Below are 26,817 nucleotides of genomic sequence, written 5' to 3' on the forward strand. Positions count from 1 at the left end.
TTAAAGGAATAGTGTTTGCTCTCTGGCAGAGAGTTAGATGAGAAGATTGATACCACTCTCTTATCTGTCCCTGTTAAATATAAAGCTACAGCCAGCAGCCAGTTAAGTTAGCTTAGCACACAGACTGCTAACGGACAAAGAGCTAGCTCTGTCCAAAGGTGGCACTAACTATAACATCAACAATTGGCAATTTTTGCAGAAATTGCCAAACCATTTCTTGATTGGAGCCGTTGCCAAGCAACCGGTGAATAATTTAGTAAGTTAATGCTCAGAGCCCCCCAAAAAGTGTAGGCTACTACATAGTATTAGTATTATACTACATTGTATGCGTTGGATTTTGTAGGAATGAAACAAAAAAAAAGAGAGATTTGTTACCTTTGGGAAGGGCCACGCTAACTGTTTCCCCCTGTTTCCAGTCAATATGCTAAGCTAAGTTAACCAGCTGCTAGCTGTAATTTAAGGGACATATATTGTACACGGTGATATTGCTCTAAATGTTCACCAGGAAGATTATAAGCACAATTCCCTTTTTCTTTTCTTTAGTGCACAAATATTGTAGAAATCAGACATTTTTAAAAACATAAGCTATAAACATGGATTTTTAAAACATCTTTCCTGTGATGGGACTGAAGCACCTGTATTCCTAGCTTTGTTTCTGAAAACAATACTTTGTCGTTGGGTCCTTCTACAACAATGTGGTGGGTGTCCTCAATCTAAGGGACCCCCAAATCCCCCCAGACACACACACACACACACACACACCCTACCCCCCAGTGTGGAGTGTCACAGCTAAAAGGCCTTAATCCCTTTGGCTTGTTTAACTCTTTCCCTTCCAAAGCCATCTACCACGTGAAACCGAGCCCCCCACAGCTTGAAACCAAGCCGCCCCCTCCTCACGTGACCAAACTCATGTGGCTGTCAACTTTCTCCCCACCGCTCAGGGCCAGAAGCAGCCACATCGCTGATGGTTTGGACAGGTTTGTGGGAGATGGAGGTGTGTGTGTGTGGGGGGGGGGGGGGGGGGGGGGGGGGGATCCTCCACTGTTTTAAAACAAGCCCCTTTCTCAGAGATAATAGTGTGAGCGGTGGGTTATAAATGATACATTTTGCTCACTAGACCCTGATAATAGCGGTTTGGGTATGGGGGGAGAAAGTTCATCCCTCTCTTATCAAAGCTCTGTGACATTTCTCCTTCAGCTGTAAAATTTCATATCACATATCTGCTTTAAAGATGTGGCACCTTTTGTTGAACCGATACCGTACATTCCATTTCACCCCATATGCCTCTCTCATGGTATATTAATTTATAGCCCATTTGCTGGCTCTATAACACGGCCTGTCAGTGGAGATGACTGGGATTCAGTAGGACATCTGTGAATTGCCACGCGCAGGTTATTGAACTTTGAACAGCAGGCATTTATTTGCTTTGATTCAAAGGTACTGCTTGATATCAAAAGGGATCATCTGCCTTGTGAAGCTCAAACATATTTTCCCCACTTGTCTCTACTGTTGTCATTCTTTGTTTCCCCACAACATTCGCCCTCACTGTTAATATGCTCAAGATAACTAGGGGAAAAAAGCAAAGTAAACCATAAGCTTTTTTTAGTGCCACGGGGCAATTTCTTTTCCTTGAAGTCGGTTCTTTGAACCAGTTAGAGAAGTCCAATTCATGTTGGAAATGGCTCGTACAGATCCATTGCTTTAACAAATGTTAATCTGCAGTAGCAGGTTGATGATGTCATTTGTCATCTCTGACCATTAGCAGAGACCTCACTCGGGGCCAGAAATTATATTAAGAGAATTCAGCCTTACACTTCATGTGCATTAATAGAACCATTTCGTAGAGTGAAATGGGAATCTATCACTGCATTTCAACCAGTTAAGGTGAAGAATATTTCAGATGCAGTCTTAAATCAGCGTGATAGCGTTTGGATTAAAAGAGTAGTGGGTTTTTTTTTTGTACCTTTAAAAATGTCGCTTTCAAAACAGACTTGACATGCACTTTATCCAATATCTTTTATATCCGTTCAAATCTACAGAACCAAATTTAAGTGGAAATGTGCATGAAATTCCCCTAGAAGTTGGTGCCGCCAGACAGAATCTAAGGTTTGAATATATCAATCAGCGTGAAGATCGTAGCTTCAATAAGACCTGGTACAGAACAAACACGTGATGATTAATACCATTTTCCCAACGTTAATGAGGGATAATGTAAAGGGGAAATTGCTTGTTAAGGGTTTATCGAGAAGTGTTGAATTAAATTGAATAATATTATCTGAAAGTATAAAGTGGCAGTTCACCTCTTTCCGGGTCTCTGTCCGTCAACAGTCCAGAGCCATTTATCCTTTAAATCACAGCATGCTGGCACCCTGCCACCAACAAACTCATTAGTATTCCGTCTTATGCCATTGAAGGGAGAGACGAGTTTCCCTATTCCTCAACGCCATAACTGAAAAGAAAAGACAGGACACACATTAAAAAAACAAACAGATGCCAGCGTGGACCATCTTGGGTGCTATCTGAGGAGGATCTCGCCACACAAAGGGACATTCATTGGTCTGCCAAGTATCTGTGGAGTGCAGGAACAGACCCTAGAGTCTAGCGACAGATGATGATCTTATCGAGGGAGGGGTGGGGCGTAGGGGGTAGGTGGTTGGGTGGGTGGGGGTTGGTGTAGAGGGTGAAGGTGGCGGAGAGTGGGTTGGTTGGGATTCAGAGGAGGGGGTACGGCTCTTGGGCCACACCATGAGCTGCGTTTTGCCAAGCTTGTGGCATTTGGAATTGGACGATGAGGAATTGATGAGAGAACAGAGTTTGTTAAACCTCCTAATATCCCATCATGATATCTCCTCTTGGTTCTGCCTGTTTGACGGCTCAAACACTGTATTCCTACATAATGTAGTTGTAATAGAGTTCCGTGGGGCTTTTAAGAAATTGAATAACAACTGTAACGTCAAGAGATTTTGCAAAAATAGTCAGAACTCATCTGTCATGATATATTTTTTGACAATTTGACTAAACCTGTAAGCGCTTGTATGGACAGCATACAGACCGTGCATGGAGGGAGCTCATTATTCATCCACGGGTGTTTTCGTGGAGATCTTCCACCAGTATCTGCAACAGATGTGACAAGCCATCTGTGAGCCAAGGTCCTCAGGCAACATTTGGTGTGAGATGCACACAACTGGCACCTAAACATGGCGGTCCACAAACCGCAGAAATTGAATGGTACCCCCCGTTTCTCTCCCCTCCTCCCTTCTTGCACCTACACTACCCATAACCCCCTTTTCACTTCAAGCATCCCACCCAAAAAAAAGACAGAAAGAAAGACTGAAAGAAAGGGTAAAGGAAAGGAATCAGAATTGTTGGCTTAGGCAGGGCTTGTGCCGTTTGTCAAGCGGGGCTAAACAGGAACTTGCATCCAAGCGGTTAAAGGCCGTGGGTCTTATCTGAGGACAAACAGAATGCATCAAGCGGTGGCTGTTGCTCTCAGTGATGACAACCAGCTGTGCACCAATGTTTAATTATTTCTCTGTAATGAGCTTACCCACCTTCCACTGCAGCACCGGGGAAGACAGCATGCAACAGCAGGAACACAGGAGGGGAGACGCAGTGAAAGAAACAAAGATAACGGCGTCCAGATTATCGTACTTTTGGGCCTATTCCAAAACGCTGCCTGCATTTTTTCTCTCAACTACAACTTCATGTTTAGTCCACGTGTCGGGCGTTGCAGAGATTCTTTTCAATGTATCTACTTTTAACAAAGATTGGGTCAAACAAGTGATTTTTTTATTTTATTTACGATGGGTGACATTTACCTTTTTATTGTGACCACGACCGATTATTGTATGATCAAGTCGTTATTTGTGGCGGGTAATAACAAGAAGCGATCGTGTTTATGCATGCAAAGGAGCGCATAAGCACACATTTCCATATGAGCACAACAGGCGGACACAATAGCGCGCCCACAGATACACGACTGATATTTACACAGTAGAACAGGGGATGAATAGGTCATTATACCGCACACGCATGCAGAAAGTTCAGTGATCACTCCGGCTCATTCAGCATGAACCCAATGTCCTGAATACCTATTAGCCACGCGTGTGAACAAATAGGTTAAAAACGACACAATGTTAACATCTCATGTAGAGTTTGTTTGAATAATAATGCATTGGGATCATATTTAGTTGGCAGGTTGGCTGCCCTTCTGTTGGACCCCAGAATAATGACGCTCTGTAGCCGACCCAGATATCTGACCTCAGGAAGATCAGTCCAGTGATCAATGAAAGTCTAAAAACTTCACCCAGTCCTGATAAAAAAAAATACATTTTCTTTGTCTGACTTGGTGGAACTTTTTGTGTCTGGAAAGTTTGTAAAAATCACATAGAACTTGTAGCTTCAGATCATCAAGACTTCTCAGGGTTGTCAAGGCAACCAGTCGGGAAATGCACAGTTGAGAATTTTCCCTTAGCGACACACACATAAACACACACACACACACGGAAACATCCACTCTGATAAACTATGTCACGGCCTGCCATGGGGTGTATCATAACTATTTGATTAATCACCATCCTGAAAAAAGTACACTGAATCTAGGAGATAAGCTAGCGGGAGGGTGGGGGTGACATGGAGGTGAGCACCGGTAGTTCTAACAGCGTGATCCGGTTTCACTGTTAATTAACTGGAGCTCTGCACAGCACTAACAAGGGCCCAGTCTTCCTGGAGCAACAGAAATAGGCCTGCCACTGGCTGCTCCCGCCAGCCAGCGAGCCTGCACTGTCTCACAGAGATTATCTCGACACAAGACACCTTTCAAGTAAGGTTAGCGCGCCATGTGTCTGAGGAACACCATCAGATGGATGCTCGCTTGATTTGCTTATCCATTTAAAAAAAAAAAGAAAGAAAAAAAAGCTTGGCTTTAACCTCCTGCCAATAATGTGATCACGCACGTAAGTCGGAGGGGCTAAGGGCAACCGAATGAACGTCGCTGTGATTTGATGTGGAACCTGTGTGCTATATAGATGGCTGACTGCTTTGGGTTCTGGTGTGCCTTTTTTAGGAGAGCTGGATGGGTTCCTTAAAGACGGCGAGCGTCGGATCCACAGCCGGCAGCAGCTCCCTGTGGGGACAACGTGGGGACCCTTTGAAGGGAAGATCGAGATGAGCACTGACAGCACTGTACTGGTACGTCCTCGTTTGAGTCAACTACATGTTCAATGTTTTGGGTACCACTCTGCCAACCACAACTCAATGGTTATAAATGACTAGATACAATAACAGGAAGCAGAAGGAACTCAAATCAGGGTGATTTGAGAAGGTATTTGCTGGAAGAGGTGAACAAATATTATTCGACACATCATTCCAGAGTTTTGGGTCCTTAAAGAAGCTCAACACAGAATTCAGAGCATATCTATTGCTAAAACACACAGCTCTCAACTGGGAGACAGCTGAGCCAGCGGCTAGTAGCTAACAGCCGGCAGTCGGGATGGCGTTCCCAGCCGTAACCCCCATATGCAGAGCGGCAGCTGTGAGCTAACAACAGAGAGACATGCTCTAAATGCCCATGTGGTCGGCCTGGCTGGATAAACAAAGCAATGAGAAGCTAGGATCACAACACACACAGCGGGAGAGTGCTTCGTGCTCCGCTCAGGTCAACATTACTCCACTTTATCTTTACATATCAAATATGCGTTGGACGCTAAGTGAATGTTCTGAATCCTGTACAGATGGCAGGAAGTAGCCGAGCATCGCTTGTCTTTAGCTTTGATGTTAATTGGCCATTGCTAAAGGGATCTCAAGTTTGTTTGGACCACAGCGTTGTGGATGGCGGGTCATGCAATACTAACATCCATCTTTAGCAATCTTTTACTTTACCTTTACGCCAAAACTGGTGTAAAGGTAGTGCTAGTTTAAAAACCTGTGGTCCAAAGTTTGTACGAGCAGTACGAATATGAATGAAAGCAAATGAAAAGAGCTTATAATCAAGACGAGACTAAATGAAGGCAGTTTCGACACATTGTTTGGACCTTTGCAATGTTCCTGAGGTTTGTGCCCGATCAGGAACACACAGCACGCCAATAAGAAGAATGTGTGTTTGGTCTTTATTGGAAGGTATATAATGAGGCCTAGTTTATAAGGTGTCATGATTGGATGCTCTGAAGCATTTTTTCAGAAAACGTCAAACTGTCCATTGGTGGAATATTTTTTCCACAAATTGAGTCCAAAGGATTTATTTATTTATGATTTGCTTTACATATATAACATGTCAATACTTAATAACCACTATTAAGCCTGCCCTTAAAAATGTGCATAAACAGTGTTTGTTGTTTTGACTACGGACTAGTCTATCATTAAAACCTGCAGTGAAATGCCTTTGCTTGGTCAAATTCTGCCTTTAGCAGCCATGGAAATGTGATTGTCCCATTGTACATCTAAAGACCATATTAATGGTAATTCCCCCGACATTCAATCCTATTGAGGTGGCTCTCCCAGGACCCAACTGGACCCCTTTGAAGTGCATCCATTTGACCATTAAATCTGCATATTATATGACAAAACACCATAATTGGTGGATATTGAGTCACAATCCATTATTTTTGATGTTGCCCTGCACACAGCAGCTTTATATCGCATGTTTCAAAGACGCTGGCGTTGACCTGCTGCTCCACGCCTTTCATATTTCATTCTGCATTTGGATTAATTAAGAAAGTCCCATTAAAATTGTAACCAAGACCACATTCATCCTGTTAAGAAACATAAGGAAAAGTCCATGAGGATTTTGCCCCCCCTCCCCCTCCCCGTTTTCTTTTTCCCAGATTCCTGAAACGCATAACTTTATTAAATCATTTTCAGAGCAGTTTCTACTGTTTTCTAAGCTCCCTTCGTGGTTTTGAAGTCATCAGTGGCTTTCAATAACTCGGGCCGTATTATAGCCATGAAATATGGCTTCTCTCAGGGTAAAGCCAGTTATCCTTGGGCGGAAAAGTGATTTGACAGAGCAACACCTCAAGTTGCCTTCCAAAGTAACACACTCCATATATTTCTCCAGCAATCTCTGCATGAATTTCCCTGAAAGGCATCCAATACCAACCTTCAACTGTCCCTCAAATGAAGTGATGTCATATAAGTTATCTTCGTGAAACGTTTGTTGCTTTTTTTTTCCATTTAGTGGAGACAAACTTTAGACATCACATGCTGAACTAGATGCATTCACTGATTGTTGCTCTTGGCGAGAGTGATATATTCTTAACTAACTGCCCTCTGAGGAATTCTTCCACATCCTCCTCAGGTTTTATCGGGGGAGGGGGGGTTCTTTTTAAGCGAGCAGGTGCTGGTCATCACCTGTAATAGGCTGTGGAGGGGTTAGAGAATATGCCAAACCTCCCTCGCAATTAAAAGCCGAGGAAGAAGCTTTGGCATATTGCCTTTAAGGATCTCATGTGTGTCTATTCTCCTGGGGGCCCTCTCAGTGCGTTGCCACTTTGCCCTCCTCCTCTCCTAAGTTTCATCTCTCAAATGGGGTACTGGCTGTTAGCAGCTTCTCACTATCTCTCATTAAAGGATAGGTCAACCCAACTGGCATGTTTTGTTTTATTGAGCCCTCTTTCAGGGTTCAGTGTAACTTTTTTACTTTGTAGACGCCGAATAAAACAGAAAATATCTGCCAATTCTAGTATTTTTGCACATCACGAGGGAATCTCATCTCATTTACAGTTGCATGTTTTTTTTTTTTAATGAAACTTCTAGTTATTGAGTTGTTGCCTTGTTAAACATGCAGCCGTTGGCAGCACCCGTCTTGTGGTGCTGCATTTATCTCAGTTATTTCCGTGGGAGGCGAGGGAGTTGTGCAAATCTTCCAACACTGACACATCAAGACAGGAACAAACCCCGATGCCTCACCTAGACGGGGAAAGAAAGTTGCAATAACAAATGTGAGTGTGAGGAGGGAAAGATGAAGAAGGAAAAGAAGAAGAAGAAGAAGAAGGAAAAAAGGCGGCCTAGTTCTGATGCATGTCAGGTCAGCCGGTGCTGCATAGCAGGGTCAGAAGGCGGCAGAAAATGTTTGAGGTAGAAATAAAGGCCTGCTGCTTCATGGGTCTCTACCTCAGCTAGGAGGCACTCTCAGTCATTCTCTCAGTCTTATGAAGTGTGACCTCCACAGACTATTAAATCTCCTTTTACTCTCGTAGCTTTTTTGAAACCATAGAGGTGAATGAATTACCCGAAGGCAGCCGAGGGTATATGGCAGGAGTGACACCTCTCCCGTGCCTGAAACACATGACCTGCACGGTGAGATATTGATATGCCCTCCCTGAAATCAAACATATTTTATCCCTTCATCCAGACACGTCATTTGAGATATGACTTTTTAGAGGTCAAGCTATTTTTGTCGAGCCGCCACGTACGGCGCACAGGTCTCTTTTCTCAATCCTTGGCGCTGCGCCCGGAGAGGGACTAAAGTGTAATGTCTCCTTAAAGTGGCTTAGAGTAAATAATGAAAATATAGTGAATTTAAGCAGCCCTTTGCATTAAACTGGACATGAGCAGCACTTTGGCACCAGCAGAGCCGTTTAGGAGCAGAGCCTGTACGGGTCCGGCTGGTGCCTGGGGAACAGTCCCGTGGTGTCCGATTGGAGAGAGGGGTGGCTGAGGAGGGGAGGAAGGGAGGGTTACTGGTCCCTGGAGGCAGCGAATGGGAGCAGGAGCTGGAGCTGGCCTAGCTATATGTGCTGTGGCGTGGGAGCTGATGTGAGGCTGGCTGCTGGTGGACGACAGGCCTCAGTAGCTGGCCGGGAGTGATGGATGATGCTGAGAAAGAACGGCGAGTGGAGCGTTACGTGCAGTTGTCCAGACGGGCCTGGAAAGAGAGGTATAAAGCTTGAAAAAGAAAGAATGGGGGAGAGGGAGGTAGTGGTGGGAGAGAGAGAGAGAGAGAGAGTGAGAGAGAGGGTGCAGGAAAAACAGAGGGGAAAAAGCATGACAGGAAATCTGGGCATCTGCAGGACAGAGATAGGGTCACATCTCGACCGTTTATCAAAGAGGAAAGCAGATTTCACAGCTGATGGGTCGGCCGTGGCAGGTCTGTAGACCCCAGGGGCTCAGCTTGGCACGAGGCACTGGAGTTATAGTTATTGCTGTTGCAGACCTGTTAACACAATCACATTGGACAGCATGTGTGCCATGGTCTTACTGTGGTATTTTTACACGCTCGATATCATTCATAGATCATATATGGACTTAAAACATTTTAGTCTAGTTTCCACGTGTAATGTCTTTTTAAGACGATAAGAGATCCCAAACACACACAGAAGGCTCCAGACTAGATTGACAGAAAGAGACCGGAGTCTGAGCTGAAGACTACGACACAGGGGTTAGAGCACTTTGTAGCGAGGGGGGTCAAAGGTGAGAAAGGGCAGAAGAGGCAGAGGGCCTCGAAGCAAGTGAGACAAATAATAAGAGAGTGAGAGAAAATCTACAAAGAATAAAACAGCCTGAGAGTTGTCGGCGTGCTGCTTTTGTCAGCCGCTTTCCCTGTTCCTGTTCCTCGTCCTCCTCCTCTCCTCGCCGTCTGACTGATGGAGCTGCCAGAGCGCCGTCTCATCCCTCACTTCTCTCACTGATCAATCAGACCATTAGACTCCAATTACAGCCGCAGCCGCGGCGCAGGTGAGCGACGAGCACATTCAGCCGGTCGCCGACAACGCCTCCGCCCGGCTCTCCTCGCTCGCTCCAAATTAACGCAAATTAATAGTGACACTCAGACATAAATGTCTGCAATCGAGGGGCTAAATTAACAGCCTGGGTCGAAGCTATTGAGTAGCAGGTGTCTTTAAAAGAGGTAATTACCTATGCTGGACAGAACCCGGGAGGAGACAGTGGCCCCGCGGTTTGCCTGGAGTGAGAGGCCTGGCCCTGGTGAGCCTGGCGCCCATTGTAGGTGTTAATAATTGATTGGGAGGCGAGCTATTAATGAGCAGCAGATTTAGAGCTCTGTTGTAAATGTGTGTTGATGAGGGTGTTGCCGCCTCTCGTACAATGCCTTACCAATGCTAATTACCGGGGCTTAGTCAAGGTGCACTGTAATGAGTCTGGATTCAATAGAATTCTGGCCTGTATGTGTTTTGAGGGCCTTTTAGTGCAAATGACATGGTAATTGTAACGCAGCAGACCCTCTTAAATCCAGATTAGGATCCATCAGGCAACATTTTTATCGATGTCCTCTATCTTTATACTTGTTGTCTAGGAGCTAGATTGGCTGTGAGCATATGGTTCATGATAAAAAACAATTTATTTTTCATACGAGGGTCTTGAAACAGAGGCAATGATCGGGAAGGTTGCAAGGGCATAATAAAAAGTCAATAAGCACTAATAAGGTATAATAACCAATTTAACATAATATTACAACATTACCCTTGAATGGAAAGTCATTATAGTCATAATAATGCCGTTGTTTGCCAACATACGCATAGGCTAGATGGAATATCACATCTGTTATGTTTTTGTCTTATCCTGTTGTTTAAGATACAAAATTAACACATTTTTGAATCTCCAAGTCTCACACATATAATTGCTCCAATGTGAATGAGAGCATAGCCGTTACATGCCGTGTGCCTGTACAGTGTGTTCGTGCACCGAAGTGTGTGTGTTTTGGGTCATACTGTATGTGTGGGAGCTGTGTGTGCTGTTTTTTATGGGCTGTGAACAGAGAGCTTTAGCTTGTAGACTACAGGAGAGCAAAAATGTCAAGATACTGTCCTAATTTTCACCTGAGAGAGAGGCAGAGGCTGTCAACCGATGGACTGCCATCATTGTGTAATTTAGTACAAGGGTAGGAATATGGGCCTGTGCAACTAAAAAAATAAATGAATTAATTAATAAACACAAAATGCTTCAGAAATGATGCAGCCCATCACTCAAGCCATTCATCTAACCCCCTTTTTTTTGCCCACCCTCTCCCTTCCAATATGTTTATTGTTGGCTACCCCTAAACTTTAACAAGTGGCGGCGAATTTTTCTGTTTCAGAAATTATATTTTTCTTCTTGTCATTGCTTCATTAATCAAGAGGAGGCATTCTGAAAAATGTTTTGTTTTGGAGGCTGCAATCTATTTTGTGTGTGTGTGTGTGTTGTAGTTAATCTGCGCCCGTGGCAGGTTTCCCCTCCGAAACGCAGCGCTAAGCAGCGGTATCGCAGGCCTATTGTTGTAGCCTCTGTCATAGCAAGGAGAGCCTGATGCAGGCCTGGGCTCGCCTGATAAGGAAAAGAGGATTCAACATGGCTGGAAAGGAGAATCAGTGGGACTTGAGAGTGGAGTACGGATGGGGCAGATGCGCTCGCACAACACACACACACACACACAGAACGATGCACACATGTTCTACACACATGCAGTCACACATGAACCGACACACACACACACACACCATCACCATCATCACATTGGCACATGCCCAGGCAATTATTTACAGTAACATCCAATTACATATGCAAGAAGGCACCCCAGGATAGGACCTCTATGTAGCATAGCTGCTAAATGACACACACACACACACACACACACACACACACACACACACACACACACTTCCTGAAATATGCATGCACGTGCACGTAAGCAAACAAACAAACCATTAAAACTAAGGGGGGAAATAAAACATTTTGTTTTTATATTTGCATTTAAAGATGGCCCGTGCTTTCTATCTGTAAGTCACACTGTCTTGGATACGGTTTTTGAAAAATGCCAGACATTATCAGGACTAACAGGATTTGAATTTCTGTGTTGGACACACAAATAATTTTGGCACAAAGAATGTGGCTTCATCTAATGAAATAATGGGCCCAAATTTTAGGCGGCGAACCAATTTGTGATTGCATGCATCAATTATTTCTTGGGTTTAAACCAATATCAGGGCTGGGGGTCTCTTCAGATGGGTAAAAATGGTAATTATCTGGCCCTGCTTCCCCTTGCTCGGTGTCATCCATATATTTATCGATGGCATTATCGATGGTGGCCGTGCTCTTGCATTATTAAAAAGGGGAAAATGAATTCTATTGAAGTAGCCCTTTAAATCTGGGCTCTTTAACACAGATCAACATGACATTAATGTCCGTTTTTGAGTCAGAAACTCGCTCCCATTGTTTGTATATCTATGAATGTATTTCCCTTGCCTGCTCTTGCAGAGTTTCTGTGTGCATGGCTGGAAGTCAGTGGCGCCCACAGCTCCATGTATTAGCTGTGAAGCACTCAGTCAGTCTGCTACACTCAGAGAGCTATTATGGCCACAGCCGAGCTCCACTGTTTGAGAGATAATGCATGGTTGACTTGATCTACAAGTGAACCTGACATTTTGCCGTCCTTACATCACAACACAACTATACCCAAACCGATATGGCAGGTCTCTCCCGATAAGCAGAGCAGGACTCACTGATTTGCTTTGTGCTCACTGTAATGGCTGCATGGTTTCCTCCAACACGCCAAGGATACAGGGACGAGATCAACACAAATATAAAGACGGGGACCATCTGCTGCACAAAACATTATTTCCTTCTTGTAATTGCGGCAAATGGCGCTGAAGCTTAAACCCCCGGTTGATGGTTGACAGAGGCAGCGTTTTCCTCAAAATGAAGACAGTGTTTGTCGTCGTTCGAATCACAAGGAAGGAAGGACAATTTAAAAAAATCAAAAACGTTAAAACACTGAAATGAAGCGTTGAATATGTTTGGGTATTTTTTTAAATATCCGTTCGCTCCTCTGCCACTTTTGCTTTCTCCAAATTAAACACACCTTCTCATTTTAGATCGAAATATCGCCCACTGCACATATTTATCCCTACATTTATCAGACTGGTAGAGTGACTGGCTATGTTACAGATTGAGGATTTAAATAATAAGCAAATCATGAACTTTGAAAATACAATGTAATTATAAAGATTAAACTTAATGTTGTAGTGTAATCTAAAACGATAAGACTTTGTAGACTTTGTCTGCAGAACAAGTACTTTTACTTTGACACTCTGGTGCATTTAGCTGATATTACTTTAAGTATGCTTTTGAATGTTTATTGTTACTTCCTTTCTATGCTGTAAACGAATGTCTTGTGCTGCCAATCTGATTTTGGTTGCACACAGATTCATTATTATGAAAATGCAGCTGCTGGTGGAAACATCCTAAAACATCCATTTTGTAGTATTCCAATTCCCCGAGATCATTTGCAAACTCTAAGAATGCCTTCATCCAGTCATTTATTTATTCTCTGTAGCAGGTAGATCTAGATAAGATGAATGTGCGCTATTCTGCAGATCTCACTCTAAGGAAACATTGCTCATGTCGCTGTAATGACATGCATGGCTCCACTGAAGATGTGGCCATTCTACTGTAATAGATAGACAGGCAGCTGTCTTCCTGCAGCAGTGTGTTCGGCAGCAGCAGAGCAGGACCGGTGACGGCTGAAAGGCCCCACAGCGAGGCTCCGGGTCCTGGGGGGGGGGGGGCACTTTTCCCACCCGCAGGACTTGAGGAGGGTGAGCTGGGTGTCCCTGCCCCCCCACCGAACAACTCTCTGGGTGTTTGCTGTCTGCCAGTGGCCCATCAGGGAGCAACGCAGTCCGCATAGCACACTGTTACCCCGAAGAGATGCAGCGTCTGCAATGCTTATGTTTTCTGTACGTCGTAAACAGCTTGATATGAACATTAACATTCATGAACAACTGTTCCATTGTGGCATCCCGTAACACTTAAGTCACACACACATTTTATGAATCGGGGAGGTGCTTCTTTCGCTGCGATGCACCTTACTAAACAAACAAAGCAAAGCTCTGTTTCAGTCTGCACAGAATGGGAGTCTGACAGGCAGCCGTAGTGAAGCTCAGAGCTCCCCGGCTTCACACGTCTCGCCTTGTTTTTACGGCACGCAATATGTCTTCACAAACGAATGATTATCCCAACACTTCGATACACAACAGACCTCTGTCGCAGCGAAGGCGGAAGAGGAGGAAGACGAAGAGGAAGAAGAGGCAAAAGAGAAAGAAGAGTGAAACAAAGTTGAGTGTTGCCAGCTGCTTTGCCATCTGTCACTGTCATGGCTGTGCTCGTGATATGTTGAAACAACTTTCTTGAAAAGTGGTGCAGATAATCCTCGATTGTTTCCATTTGCGAGCCCCTGATAGTCGTCTTGGTATTTGCAACACAAAGTGAGTTTTGAGTGGGGTTTGGCGGTGGTTGTAGATGTCTGACCAATCCCTCTCTCTTAACTGTGATTCTAGGAATATAAAGCAGCTGTGCTTTCGATCTCTTATTTAAAGTGTTAGCAGTCCGATATTGTATATCTTCATTTATATATATATATATACAGCAAGTACTATATAAATAGCGTGAAAGAAGTGAAGCATTGCATCCATGGAGAAATACGAAGCTCGAATCTGTTCCTTTAAATCAGCCGTCCGTTGTGATGTCACAACGACACACTATAGCGACCATTTCACAACGTTTTAAACGTGAAACATGCTAAATGTGTCCCAGCTTATATCCGGTTGCAGAGTATGTGAATGACATCAGCTGACAGGAAGTGAATGTGGACCCAAGCTGTTGCTTAGCAACGCAATTCTGTTGAAACATGCTAAAACTGAGCGTTTGAGACAGACTGAACAAATAGCAAAATAAAGAGGTTTTTTTTAACATTAAGGCATGTTAACATATTCTACTATAGACCCCAATGATGAACCTAGAAACTCTAAAGATTTTAAGCGCGGTTCTCCGCATCCAAAATCCTATATTATGAACAGCAAAGAGCTTTCTTTGATTGTCGCTCTTACATCAGCAGTTTTCCTCCTCCCTCGTCATGTTGGCGAGGAAAGTGGAGAAGCACAGAGGCTTTGCTTGCTTCACATCCTTCAGAGAAAGAAGGATGGTCACCCTACAGGGAGGCAACCCCCTGCCGGTAGACCTTGATAAATCCTCGCTGTGCCCCTGTCCTGGCCTTAGCCCTCTGATGCTCAGCCTAGTTGGCTCAGGGCCGACCAAAAGACAAAGCACCGTCAAAACGAAACGCCTCGGTATGAACAAACCAAGCAGAGAAAGTCAAGTCTTCTGACAAATAAAACAAACAGAAAAAGGTTAGCATTGAAGATAAGAAAGCCGATTCTGGTTCTGGTGGAGATGAAGGTCTGGACAGTGTTCATTCACTCCCCGGTGGTCCAGCAGCACCTCATTAGATTGATGTGTGCGAGGCTGTCAAAGCAGGAATATTATACCGCGGGGTCGTCTGCAAACTAATTGGGTAACAAAGACCATTTACAGCTTGAGAAACCCATCTTTTAACAGTCAGTGTGCTGAGACTCTGATAAGAGAGTTCACGTCTAATGCATTTAGCGAGGGGCAAGTTCACCATCTTTATCTTATTTACTTAACTTGGTGTAAATATTGTTGGTCTTTTTTTATGGTGGATTTAGCCTCTGAAGTGCACCCAGGGATCAAACTATTGCACAGTGCAATATGTAGACGATCAGGTGTTATGCAAATCACACGTACCTTTGTTGGTTAAGAACAAAGTTACATGTTCCCTCTCTTTGTTCTTTGCCTCAAATTATTATAATTCTTTTTTTTCTACTTTGTGTTTATTGTAATTATGATTCCGTGCACTTTGATATGGATTTTTTTCATTTCCCAATGCACAGACTTGAAGAAGTCTCCTGAAATATAATATCACATATAGATGTTATTCTAATGCATCCTGAAAGAGAGGGGAGTTCAAAAGAATATTAAAAACCCAGTACCTAAAGGGAGGCCTGGAGGTTTATCTAAAGTCAGGGGCTTTATTCAAGCATCATGCCTACTATTTAATCATTTGTCTTTATTTATTGCCTCTGACTGATCCTAGTCCTCCCTGTGCCGTTATGAGGATTTTTCGTGACCCCATTGACTGATTGACTCCTGAGTTCCCTTTATCCCCCCCCTCCCCCCCCTCCGCATGTTTATTCCCGACAGAGAACGAGTGGTTCTGTCCAGAGAATACGCCACCTGCCACCTTGACCCCCAGGGGCCACGGTAATATCCATACAGGTGAACATTACTGGCTCCGGGTTCCCCTATTATGTTCCCTCACACAGTTCCTCGCTGCTCGGGGAGTCGGCCCGAGCTTACATGCAAAAGATCAAACAAGTCCTTCCCAATTGAATTCAAATGGGAAATTTCGAGTAATTCAAACAGTGAGTAGTGAAGCGACGGGGCTGCTCTGTCCCCTGACCAAAGCCAAACACAAGAAGTACACGTGTGTGTGTGTGTGTGTGCTCATACCTCCGAGATATGATTAAGTCCTGGAGCGCATGCATTACAAATTCAGCTTTCTCTTGTTTACAACTTCAAATAGTTCTCAGGACATACGCATTATACATAGTTACGGAAGTACACGCGCATTTACTGGTGAAGTTGAATTAAACATTCTCCACTACAAAGAAAGTTGGGGGACATTGTTGTACGATGCTGAAGGGGCTGGGGAGGGAAAGGAAGTTTGGACTGAATCAGTGGAGAGCTAGCGTGGGTGATGTCGAAATATTAAAGGAAAGGGGATGAGAGAGGAGAGGGGAGGAAAGGAAGAGCAAAATAATAAATAGGAAATGGAAGGAAAAGAGAGAAAGGGAAGGAGAGAGGATAGGAGGAAAGGAAAAGAATAGCAATAGAGGAGATTAGAGGAGGAAGCGATGGATGAGGAGAGGAGAGAATTATAGGAAAGGAAAGAAAAAGAGAGAAATTAAAGGGGAGACGAGAGAGGATGGGAGATGAGAGGAGGACTCGAAGGACGGGAAGAGGGAAGGAATAAGAAAAGAATTTAAAGGCAAGAAAAGGAGGCAGTGGCTGCTTGTCTTCGGGGTAGGTACAGCTTACACTAAACTGTTTGGCTTCAGAGTTGGAGCACCTCAATGTGCCCGAAGGTCTTGAAGAATGGAGTATAGAGGATAGAGTGCCCCCCCCCCCCTTCTCAACCTCTTTTCTTCTCTCCTCCCCTCCCTCATTCAGTAGGAATCCATGTCAAAATACTGCAACAAAAATCATTTCTAGACGATGATGATTTTAGCTCCATCGCTCCTCAATCAGCATCCCGAGCAGCCAATCACTCGTCGGCCTTATTACCACTCTCGTTGTGTCTTTGACAAACACGGCCGTCACGCGATGCCGCCACCGGTCCACACAAACACGGGCGCTGTGAGCATTTCAATGGAGCGAAATAAGTAATAGCTAATGCAGCACATGAACTTTGATGCTTACAGTCCAGTCAGCGGGATAAAAGGTGATTTAAATGAGAAAATATTTATTCCCCCACAGCGCCACCATGATAGCGGCAGCCAAATAAAGGCACATGCGCACAGTGATGGGTGTCCCTTTAAAGATTCCGGGGGAACAGCGGCGACTCTCTCAATTTAATCGATTTTAAAAATGAAAAGTCAATTTAACAAAGTTGAAAAGAGAAAGATGGGCCGAGGGAAGAAGGAGAAGAAGAAGAGAGAAAAAAAAGCATTCTCTTGCACTCAAGCAGTAAACTAACTGCTGCACAGAGCAGGCAGAGATTTCAGCTGAATTATCTCCCACCTCACATTTGCTCTTAGGCAAGCAGTTTAAAAGCCAAGCGATTGAGCCAGTGATCCAATTTGAAATGCAGAAATGATTAGAGCAGCTTGCCTCATTTCATATCGAAATTCTCTGATTTATGACAGGGCACCAGCCAAGATCTATCTCTAAAGGGAATTAGTGTGCAATTCCTGCATATTTCTGTTATTTAGTCTCCCAAGAGCAGATGCTATAGCCTTAGAGAGAGAGAGAGGGAGGGAGAGGAGGGGGAGAGAGAAAGGAATGAAAGCAGTTTGTAGGTATCTTTTCATTTCAGCAGATGTAACCACGGCCATTTAGAGGAGGAGGGAATGACACAAAAGCAGACTTGAGAAATGATCGTATTTCTCACCTTATGTAGGATGTTGACAGAGAATCTTATTTCAGCAACGGGGGGGGAGAAAAAGAAAACCATGCAGCAACCTAACTAAGCCTTATGCACAGCTTTTCCCCCAGCGTGGATCGTAGTGGGTGAACATAGACTGTGAGGTTGGCTTTGGCTGTTTTTATTCAAAAAAAAAAAGAAAAAAAAAAAAAAGACCCTTGCAACCCATCCATCCTTGAGGCTAAGAAAATATTAATACGCAGAGCGATAACGAGGGCTAGAGGAAAATCTCCCTTAATGAAATTTCCAGTTGACCACATGCAATTTGTTTCATCGCAGTGAACAACTAATTGCAATGGACGTTATCAAGGTGTGAGTGTGCTGTCTGCTGTAAACTGACTGGTAAAACAGGTACAAATCCTTTATCCTCACTCCCATGTTAGAAACAGAGAACATATAAACTTGACATAACCCATACATAAGCTTGTTATTTTTTGTTAGACTGCTAGTGTCCTCTGAAAAGGACACAGCCTAAAAATGCAACGGTATTTTGCCATGGATTACGTTCACTTTTGACGTATAGCAAATATGTTTCAGTGGAGTCCAGGTAGGATGGAGGTCGGACTGGTGGAGAGGTCAAAAAAACACAGGCTTTCATCCAGGAAACACGTACTTGTGTTTTTGTTTTAAGGAAGTCATTCTAAGCTTCAACCGTGAGCTTTCTGTACTGAACCTAACTGAGCAGTTCCACTGCACAAACCTAAGTTGTGTTGTTTTGTTTCACTTAACAATGTTAACCACGTGTTTCCATAATCCGGGAGAAAATATGTTTCCCTCGAAATGTAATTGTGAGAGCAGTTTAGTTGTACGGGAAGCTCATTTATGTCAGAGACGGGGTGGCACTGGAAAATGATTTGGGACATTGTGTTGTGTTTCTAAGGTCAAAAGTAATGTTGGAGACAGGAAGTTAAATGTATTTGTGGAGTGTTTTATTGTGGGGAAAACGTGCAATAATCAAAAGACGTGAATGGCATTATTTGACTGGCGTTGTTATTTTTTTTGTTTAAATGGCACTACTTCACACCGAGTGGGTGTTGAAAGCCAATGAATGCGTGGAGATATTCAGACGGAGTGGTTTTGATCTCTCAGTTGTCTAAATCCTGCAGCTGTGGGATCAAGACGGATACAGTGCCAGTCAGTGACCTTGGTGGAGGGAAAAAGGAAAAAAAAAAAAAGAGAGAGAGGGAGAAGCCATGGGGAAAATAATAATCATTCCCACCAAGGTTTGTATCGATTTCACCTGCCCCGACCATGAAGCGGGTTAAGAGTAGCCAGTGGTGGTGAAATGGTCAGCGGCGATATCATTAGCTTGTTGTTTACACGGGGAAGCAGGGAGTTAGAGGAAGGCTGAGTGTCACAAGCCACTTTCTTCTTCACCTCCTTCAGCTGATCAGAGGATCATGGTATCAAGGAGGGATTAGTAGCGACTTGGGATTTGTGTGATTGGTTAATTTATTGCGGTGATGGCAGGTCTTTCATCTATGGCAACATTTAATCAGCGCAGCCACAGAGGCTATTACAGGTTAGCTCCTTTCTGGAGTCAGTCCGGCTGTGCCATCAGCTCTATCACAATTCCCCTGAAATTTCCAAATTATCTGGAACAGGCTTTAGCTTCTCAGTAATAAAAATTAGAACAGATTCCTGATAGAAGCTTTTGCTCGCACAGGGCCAATTATAAATAGTACAGCCCTGCCTTGGAAGAGGGAAAAGGGGAGGTGGTGGCGGCGGAGGAGGCGGTGCGGGCGGAGGGGCGGGGGTGGGGGGGAATCCAACTCTGAGAGATGTGCGCGGAACTTATCGTTCAGCCTCTGCTCCGCTCTGATCCAAATCCGTGTGGCTGAAAATTTATATTAGATTTTATCACAGAGGCCTAAGTCTAGAAAAAATCAATGAAGGTTATCTTTTATGTTGCAGCAACTTGTGGAAATATTGATTTTCATTTTATAGCGAATTTGGAGCATCAGTTTGTAATCACTTCCTCGCTGACTACACTGTTTTGGCCACTGTATCTCTTACAACGGTAACAGAGCTCGGAGAGAGAGAGAGAAAAAAAATAAATAAAAAAACGCCGGCAGAGTATTGAAACCACTGGAGTGAAGGCAGAGGGTGGATAAACCATAACACACTACACAGACAGGACGTTTTTTTTACAGCCTCTGACAGGGATGATAGTGTGTAAACTGATATTAAACACCGTATGTCGGTAAACAACAAATATGTGTTTGTTTTTTATCTCTTTATTTGAATATCGCTTAAAAATATCTACAATAAACACGTGATGAAAAAAAATATATATACATATTAGCACTGATTTTATTTGTAAATCACATATTTAACTATCCAATAGGGGTCAGCATATTTACGTTTTGGACAGGAAAGAGTTTCCACACGTCACATCCTCTGCTTGTGTGACCGTTTTGAGTTTTATCACGTGCCTCCCTCGCTTCAGGCAAATCTCCACGTTCTGCCTGTCAATCTGCATTTCTCCCGGCCTCGGCCACTCAGGCCGACTGATCCGGTCGCACACAAAATATTCCCATTTGCATTTGCAGACGCCGGGCTCCTCCCCGCGCTGACGCCACCGTGTCTTAATCCTAAATATGTTGCGTGCACTTGCTTTTTCTGCATTCCTTTGTCTGCGTGACGTCTGGTACATGCAGCGTGCTTACAAAGCACACAGGCCACCATTGTCACGATCGATGCATTATGTAAATCTGCTAGTGACAAACTGTCATGGCTTGCTGTTTGCAACAAAAAAAGGAAGCAAAGAAAATAGTGGTAATTCACGGCTGAATAAAAAAAATAATACCCATGGTGACAATTTTAAAAGTTTCTATCTCAGTAATAACTAAAGGAATAATTGAGATTTTTTTCCCCTCCTGCAACAATGGGAAGATGTCTCGTTAAACGTGGTGGCTACATTAAGAGCAGCTGGAATATCATGAATTCCCAGAGGCTCGGAGGGACGGCGGAGAGGCCTCTCGCTGCTGAATAAGAGATGGCTCCAGTCTGGAGATCTAAGGAAGGGTTAATCTGATTCCCATTTCAGATAGTCGCCCTAGCAACAATCGGCCGGTCTGCTCTGCTCCTTTGACAGGGGTGTGAGATTTTCAGGTTAGCCAGATAGAAGACTTTATTGTGAGGCTAATTTGAAACGCGAAAGCGAGGATGACTTAAATTACAGAGGTCCTCTCTCTCTCATCTGCTGCCAGGGCGGGATAAGAAGATGCCAGGAGAAGGAATAAGAATATCAACAGACACAATTTACAGTCTGTGTTTGATCAGACTGGCAGTGTCGTTTGCCAATGTGCACATATGTATACATATATAGTCCATATATATATGGACTAGAAAGCTGTCTTTATTTAGTGACTGTATTTGCTTTCTTAATTTACAGAGAAAACCCAAACAGATTGCTATCATCGTGTTGCTGAGATGTATTTGCTATTTTGTAAATAATGCTCTCTAAAAAAAAAGTCAGTTTGTCCTCCAGCCTCAGACTAGATAGAGTTCATGGAAAGAGAAATGGGCGGCTGGAGGAGGAGGAGGAGGCAGGGAGGAGGAGGTGGAGGGGCCATGCAGGCGCACTGCTGGAGCACAGTGTTCATCTCTTATGCGTATCTGTGCCAATTCAGACCTTTAACATGCTCAAGTGACATTTGCATTTATCCTTGAAGGTTGTTGCCTTTTAGCGGGGGAAGAAATAAGTGAAAAGCACGAGAGAAGGACGAGTATTTTCTTTTTTTCCGGGGTTTCGCGTTGGGCAGACGGACGGTGTCCTGTCGCTGGCCGCCTCAGATGGAAAAAGAAATGAAGTGTCGAGATTGCACCCCAACCCATTTTCTCTAAACTATTTCTGTAACATCCTAATGAAGGAGGGCCCCGGGGTTCAAAAGTAATGGCCTTGAAATACTGACATTTTGCCTTTGAGTAATAGGCTACTGTACCCAGCAGCCTTTAGATGTTGCTACCGGCCTCCCCAAACACACTCAGCTGCACCATTCTGCAAGACGCAAAAAAGAGAAAGATCACGGAAACAAAACTAAAAACGGCAGGAAAATCATACGAGGATAAACAGAGCAAGCAGATGTGTCGACACTGCAGCGTGTGAATCCACCGTGGTGGACGTTGCACTCTATCTCCCTCCTCTTTTCTTTTTTTTTCTTTTTTTTTTTTTCCTTTCCGAGAAATAAAAACTCACACGTTTGACCTCTGACCAAGAAGAAAAATGACCTTACCCATTCAGAATAATTTTTTCCGGCATATTATAAAAACCCTAACCTCAATCGGCCTTTGAAATGGATACTGATTCTTTAAATTCTTCCCTGCTTGTTTCAGGAAATAGTGAGATCCTGGCGATAGTGAGGCACAATGTGCCCAAAGTTCACCACTGAACACACACTTCCTCTCCTCTGAAAGTCACCAGCCCTTTTCTTTCTCTCTTTCTTTCTCTCTTTCTTTCTTTCTTTCTTTCTTTCTTTCTTTCTAATCACTGGGTTGAATCCTCGATGATTATTTCATCCTTTTTATACACACACATTTTGTCACCACTCCAACCAATGTACACACACACACACACACACACACACACACACACACACAACCTGCCCTGATTCTCCAATCTTCTAAAAAAAAAAAGAGGATTGGGGTGGACTTGAGTTGCATGGTGCATAGTTTCTGAAATTGTCTGTTTATGGCCATTCAGAGCAGCAGACGAGCGTAACTCAGTGGTTATTAATGTTTCTTTAATCACCGAAATAAGCAAATGATTAGTGTCTGTTATCTGTCCCCGTCCAGAAGACAAAGTGCACGGTCCCGGTGGTGCTGAGCGCCGGCCCCAGGTGGCTGCTGGATGTGACTTGGCAGGGAGCGGAAGACAACAAAAACAACTGTGTGGTGTACAGCAAAGGTAAGCAAGCAGCGCCGGCATCCTGTTATCTCCCGGCAGCGCGACACACCACGCCGCCCCACGCCACACAGCGCCGCTGACAATCCTCCATCCACTCCACTCCCACTGCATCTCTCTCTCTCTTTTACTTGTTTCTCTTTCTCGCTTCTTAAAGTCACAACAGAAATAATTGCATGAACGCAGCTGCAAGTACACACACACACACACACACACCATATCTGTTTTACTCCAAAGAGTCATTTATATCACTAAAACTCTGATTAGGAACTGAGAAACATCACTTGACACACAAAGTTAATGGTCTTTAGATTTCACAAGGTAATTAATGCCCCCCCCCCCCCCCCCCCCCCCCCTCCTTCTCTTTCATACTAAGTGAATCCCTATCTCAGTGCAGATAGCGGGCAGAGCACAAGTGGAGATGGGCTTGCCATTTTGCTTCATTTGTTCTCTCCACTAATTCAGCGCCAGCCTTTATCTGTACATCTTTAATAAATCAGACATATTCGTAACAAGACACCCCCCCCCCCCCCCCCCCTCCACACACACACACACACCAGAAATGGATTTATGTAAATACGGCGTATCTGTCAGAAAAATCCATGTTGTTTATTCAGCCTTCACCCTTAAAGCACAAAAAAAAAAAAAAAAAAAAAAACTCAAATGACCCACTGTCATGAAGATAAACTCCTCAATCTGCCGCATTGTATCCGGCACACCCTCATTAAAAACAGCCCAACGCGGATCTGTGGAGAGCCTGGTTTTGTTGCAGATTGTATGAGGAGATGCTTAAACTGTACGCAGGCCTGACACCACCGTCTGGAGCTTCACTTCCCATGAAAGCGCGAGGCTTCTAGCTATAATTGGGTCTTGACGGGTGTTAACCGGAGAGACACAGCGAAAAAATAAACACGTAAATAAAGATGTGTTTTGGATTCCAAAAAAAGGGTGAAGGGAAAAGGGGGCTCCATTTATCACTTTTCAAAAGTGATTACCCCGTGACAATACCCCCAAAGCTGAAATGGAGCTTCTTCTCCCTCAAAGTGAATAAGTGGCAGGAGTGGGATTTGCAACCCGGATTTTCAGTCTCCCAATTCTCATCTACTAATCACTAGACTGCACTGGGGAGTTATCCTCTTAACCGGCTACTTAACTTTGTGCTCTTTATCACCAAATCATTAAAGTTTTGATAAGCTGTGAAAGAAGATTATGCACTTCTTTAAAATCTTCTAATCTTTTTGCTCACAGACCGACTGTATGAAACAAAAAAAAGGAAAAAAAATGTGTGGGGGAGGGGGGCAATAACAGGATTTCTCCCCTTTTTTTTGTTTTCCGCCGCCACTCTTCCTACTTGTATCACGGAGATAGCATCGCCACCTCAGCTGCGTATACCACTGGAGCATCCGTTCTGTTTGTCACTTCCAGATTTGACCTTATTAAATTACACACAATAACATCTTCAGACGTCCCCTTGTGAGAGTTGTTCTGCGTTGTGCTGTATAAGTTCATTACAGTAAATCCCCCCCACCAGATCCTTCACATGCTTGCCAGCCGATGATGAACGATAATAGAGAGGATGTTGAATACAAAGAATTAATTTAAATCTCGGAGTAGAAGTTTAATATCTCTTGTCACCTCGTCGTTGCTGCGTCTTAGACATCGCTAAGCTGGAGGGGGGAGGAAAAAAAAGCATGAAAAATATTTCAATTCTGTAGTTTTATATGACGTGATATTTTGGTTGTATCAAGAAAACGTGTGACTTTGAAAAAGGAATGCTACGATAAATAGATATTTGACGTAATGATAAGGTACAAAGAAACTTCTGTGTAATTCCATACTTGACTCAAACAGCTTTGCTGCAACTTTGCCACAGGGTGTTTTTCTCAGCTCTCTATCCACACTTTGCTCCTTTTTTAAGGTGGACTGGAAGTAAGTTCACAAAGCGTCCTACAGATTTACGCCGCTCGTTAAATATTCCAACCTGCGTGTGTGGGCCCCCTCTGGAGGTGACATTGAAATTTAAACTATCAAATCTTTTGTCAAAATAAAATGTTTAATTCCCCCCCGCTCCGGTTTGTGAAGCGGACGCTGGAGTGTTGTTTATCATGTCGACGCTATGGCGCGGATCAACTGGAAAAGGGGAAAAGAGTCCAACGGGAACTTTCTTCCCACCTCATAGAAAGCCGAGGCCCAGACTGTTTCTATCTTCACCCTGTGCAGGCTGCTTCATTGCTCCCTGAGATGCGTTACTTATGGAAAACAGTGAATATCTCAATACACAGTATGCTTGCAGAATATGCTTTGGCTTACCTTTCAGTGGTCTCTGCTTTCTTTATGGCTGCCTGCAAAGATAGTAGCAGTTCACTTTGGATGCTTGCCAGTGTGAATCTATGGGGGAGTATCTCTAAGTAAGGACTGGTGATTGGTTTGAGTGGCTGGAGCTTACTGCTGGGTGTTCTGTCTATGATTTCTGCATTACATTTTTTATATTTTTTTTTTCTTCTTTTTGGTACAACCGCTCATCTTCTAGAACTTGCCATTCAGGAAGTCGGAGAAGTATGTGGAGCGAAGACAGGATTCAGCAAAAGGATTCCTCTGGGAGTTGTGTATTCTTAGCAGTGTGTTATGTATAATACATGCAGTGGAGTGTGTAACAAGCAGCAGGGTGGTGCATTCAGGTCCCCCGCGGGGCGCCCCTGGTCACCAGCACCAAGACAAGCTCACCCTATAGTGTCAAATATAGATTGATTTTGCCTATTTTGGGGCTCCGACGCTTCCTGTTGCCATGTCTTCCCTGACAATTCTGTACTCATCTGTATCATTGCATCCAGATGAACTGATCTACTTCAAGAAATTAGAAGTCAAAGAGTAATATCTGAGGCATTTAAGTGTCTTAAATTAGGGATTCACAGAGGCCCTTTCATGAATATAAATTCTTCTTTGAATTCCCCATTTCTCAAAATGAGAGGCAGCGAAAGCCCCCGAAGAGGAAGTGGGAAAGTGTAATATCTGTTTTTCCCAGGCTGTCAGCATGGCCCTGTTTGTTTTACATTAAACTCCCAGGAAGAGCCTTAGCAGCCAGCCATTACTAAAACTCTCAACTCTACTACAGCGCTAACTCATTATCGAGAAATCCACCTGGAACTCCCACAATGCTCTCCTCCACACTCCGACAGTTTCTTTGAACCCCCCCGAAGTTATAGAAACAGGCAGTAAGTCTGCAGAGTAATTATATGTTACAGTAACGCCGGAGACCGAGCAGAGAGAGAGAGAGAGAGAGAGAGAGAGACTGACAGACAGGGACCCAGAGAGAGAGAGAGAAACCTGTGGAGGATTTTCCGCACCGATAAACAACAGATTGATAAACAATGCAGCTGGAAAGTAGGAGAGATTCAGCAGAGGAAAAGGAATTCAGCCCCATTTTGATTTTTTTGTTCTATTCTTTTCTTCTATCAACTCCCAGTCGAATATGTCTGTTCAAATGCTGCAAACCGGCCTGATTGGAAGCGTTTTAGCAACTGTTCACTTTCTCTTATTGTGAACAAATCCCATGATAAGTAGACCAACAATGCATTCGTCTTTTCCTCTAAACTTTCTGACTTCCCCCTGTGGCACTCATCATCCCAGAGCCCATTTTTGTTACCGACTGAAGATGAACACCTTTAAAAACAAAACATTGGAAATAGAGAAATAGGCTGAATTTAACACCTGGGCACCGGAGTTTTGTGTAAATTGTGCATTTGTTGGTTATTATCAGGGATTAATACACATTTCGAGTGTCACAGTCGGGCTCCAGGTGCCCTCACACTTCTTTTGTTGACTGGACTGAGTTGTTTTCCTCCCGTGTTCCCGTGCAACACATTCTCATACCAATGTGTCAAATAACAGCTTGGTCAGTGACACTAAGCTTCAAACTATGATG

At 43.8% G+C, this 26,817-nt stretch overlaps 1 protein-coding gene across 1 annotated transcript in view; it reads left to right on the forward strand.

Moving 5' to 3' along the window:
* Positions 1-26,817, forward strand: part of zfpm2a (zinc finger protein, FOG family member 2a) — a 118,643-nt gene that overhangs the window by 51,065 nt on the left and 40,761 nt on the right. Inside the window, 2 exon segments of the mRNA XM_084026266.1 lie at positions 5,066-5,190; positions 22,787-22,898. Coding sequence (XP_083882392.1) covers positions 5,066-5,190; positions 22,787-22,898 — 237 coding nt within the window.

Source organism: Eutrigla gurnardus (assembly GCF_963514095.1).
Source record: "Eutrigla gurnardus genome assembly, chromosome: 14".
Lineage (NCBI taxonomy): Eukaryota > Metazoa > Chordata > Actinopteri > Perciformes > Triglidae > Eutrigla > Eutrigla gurnardus.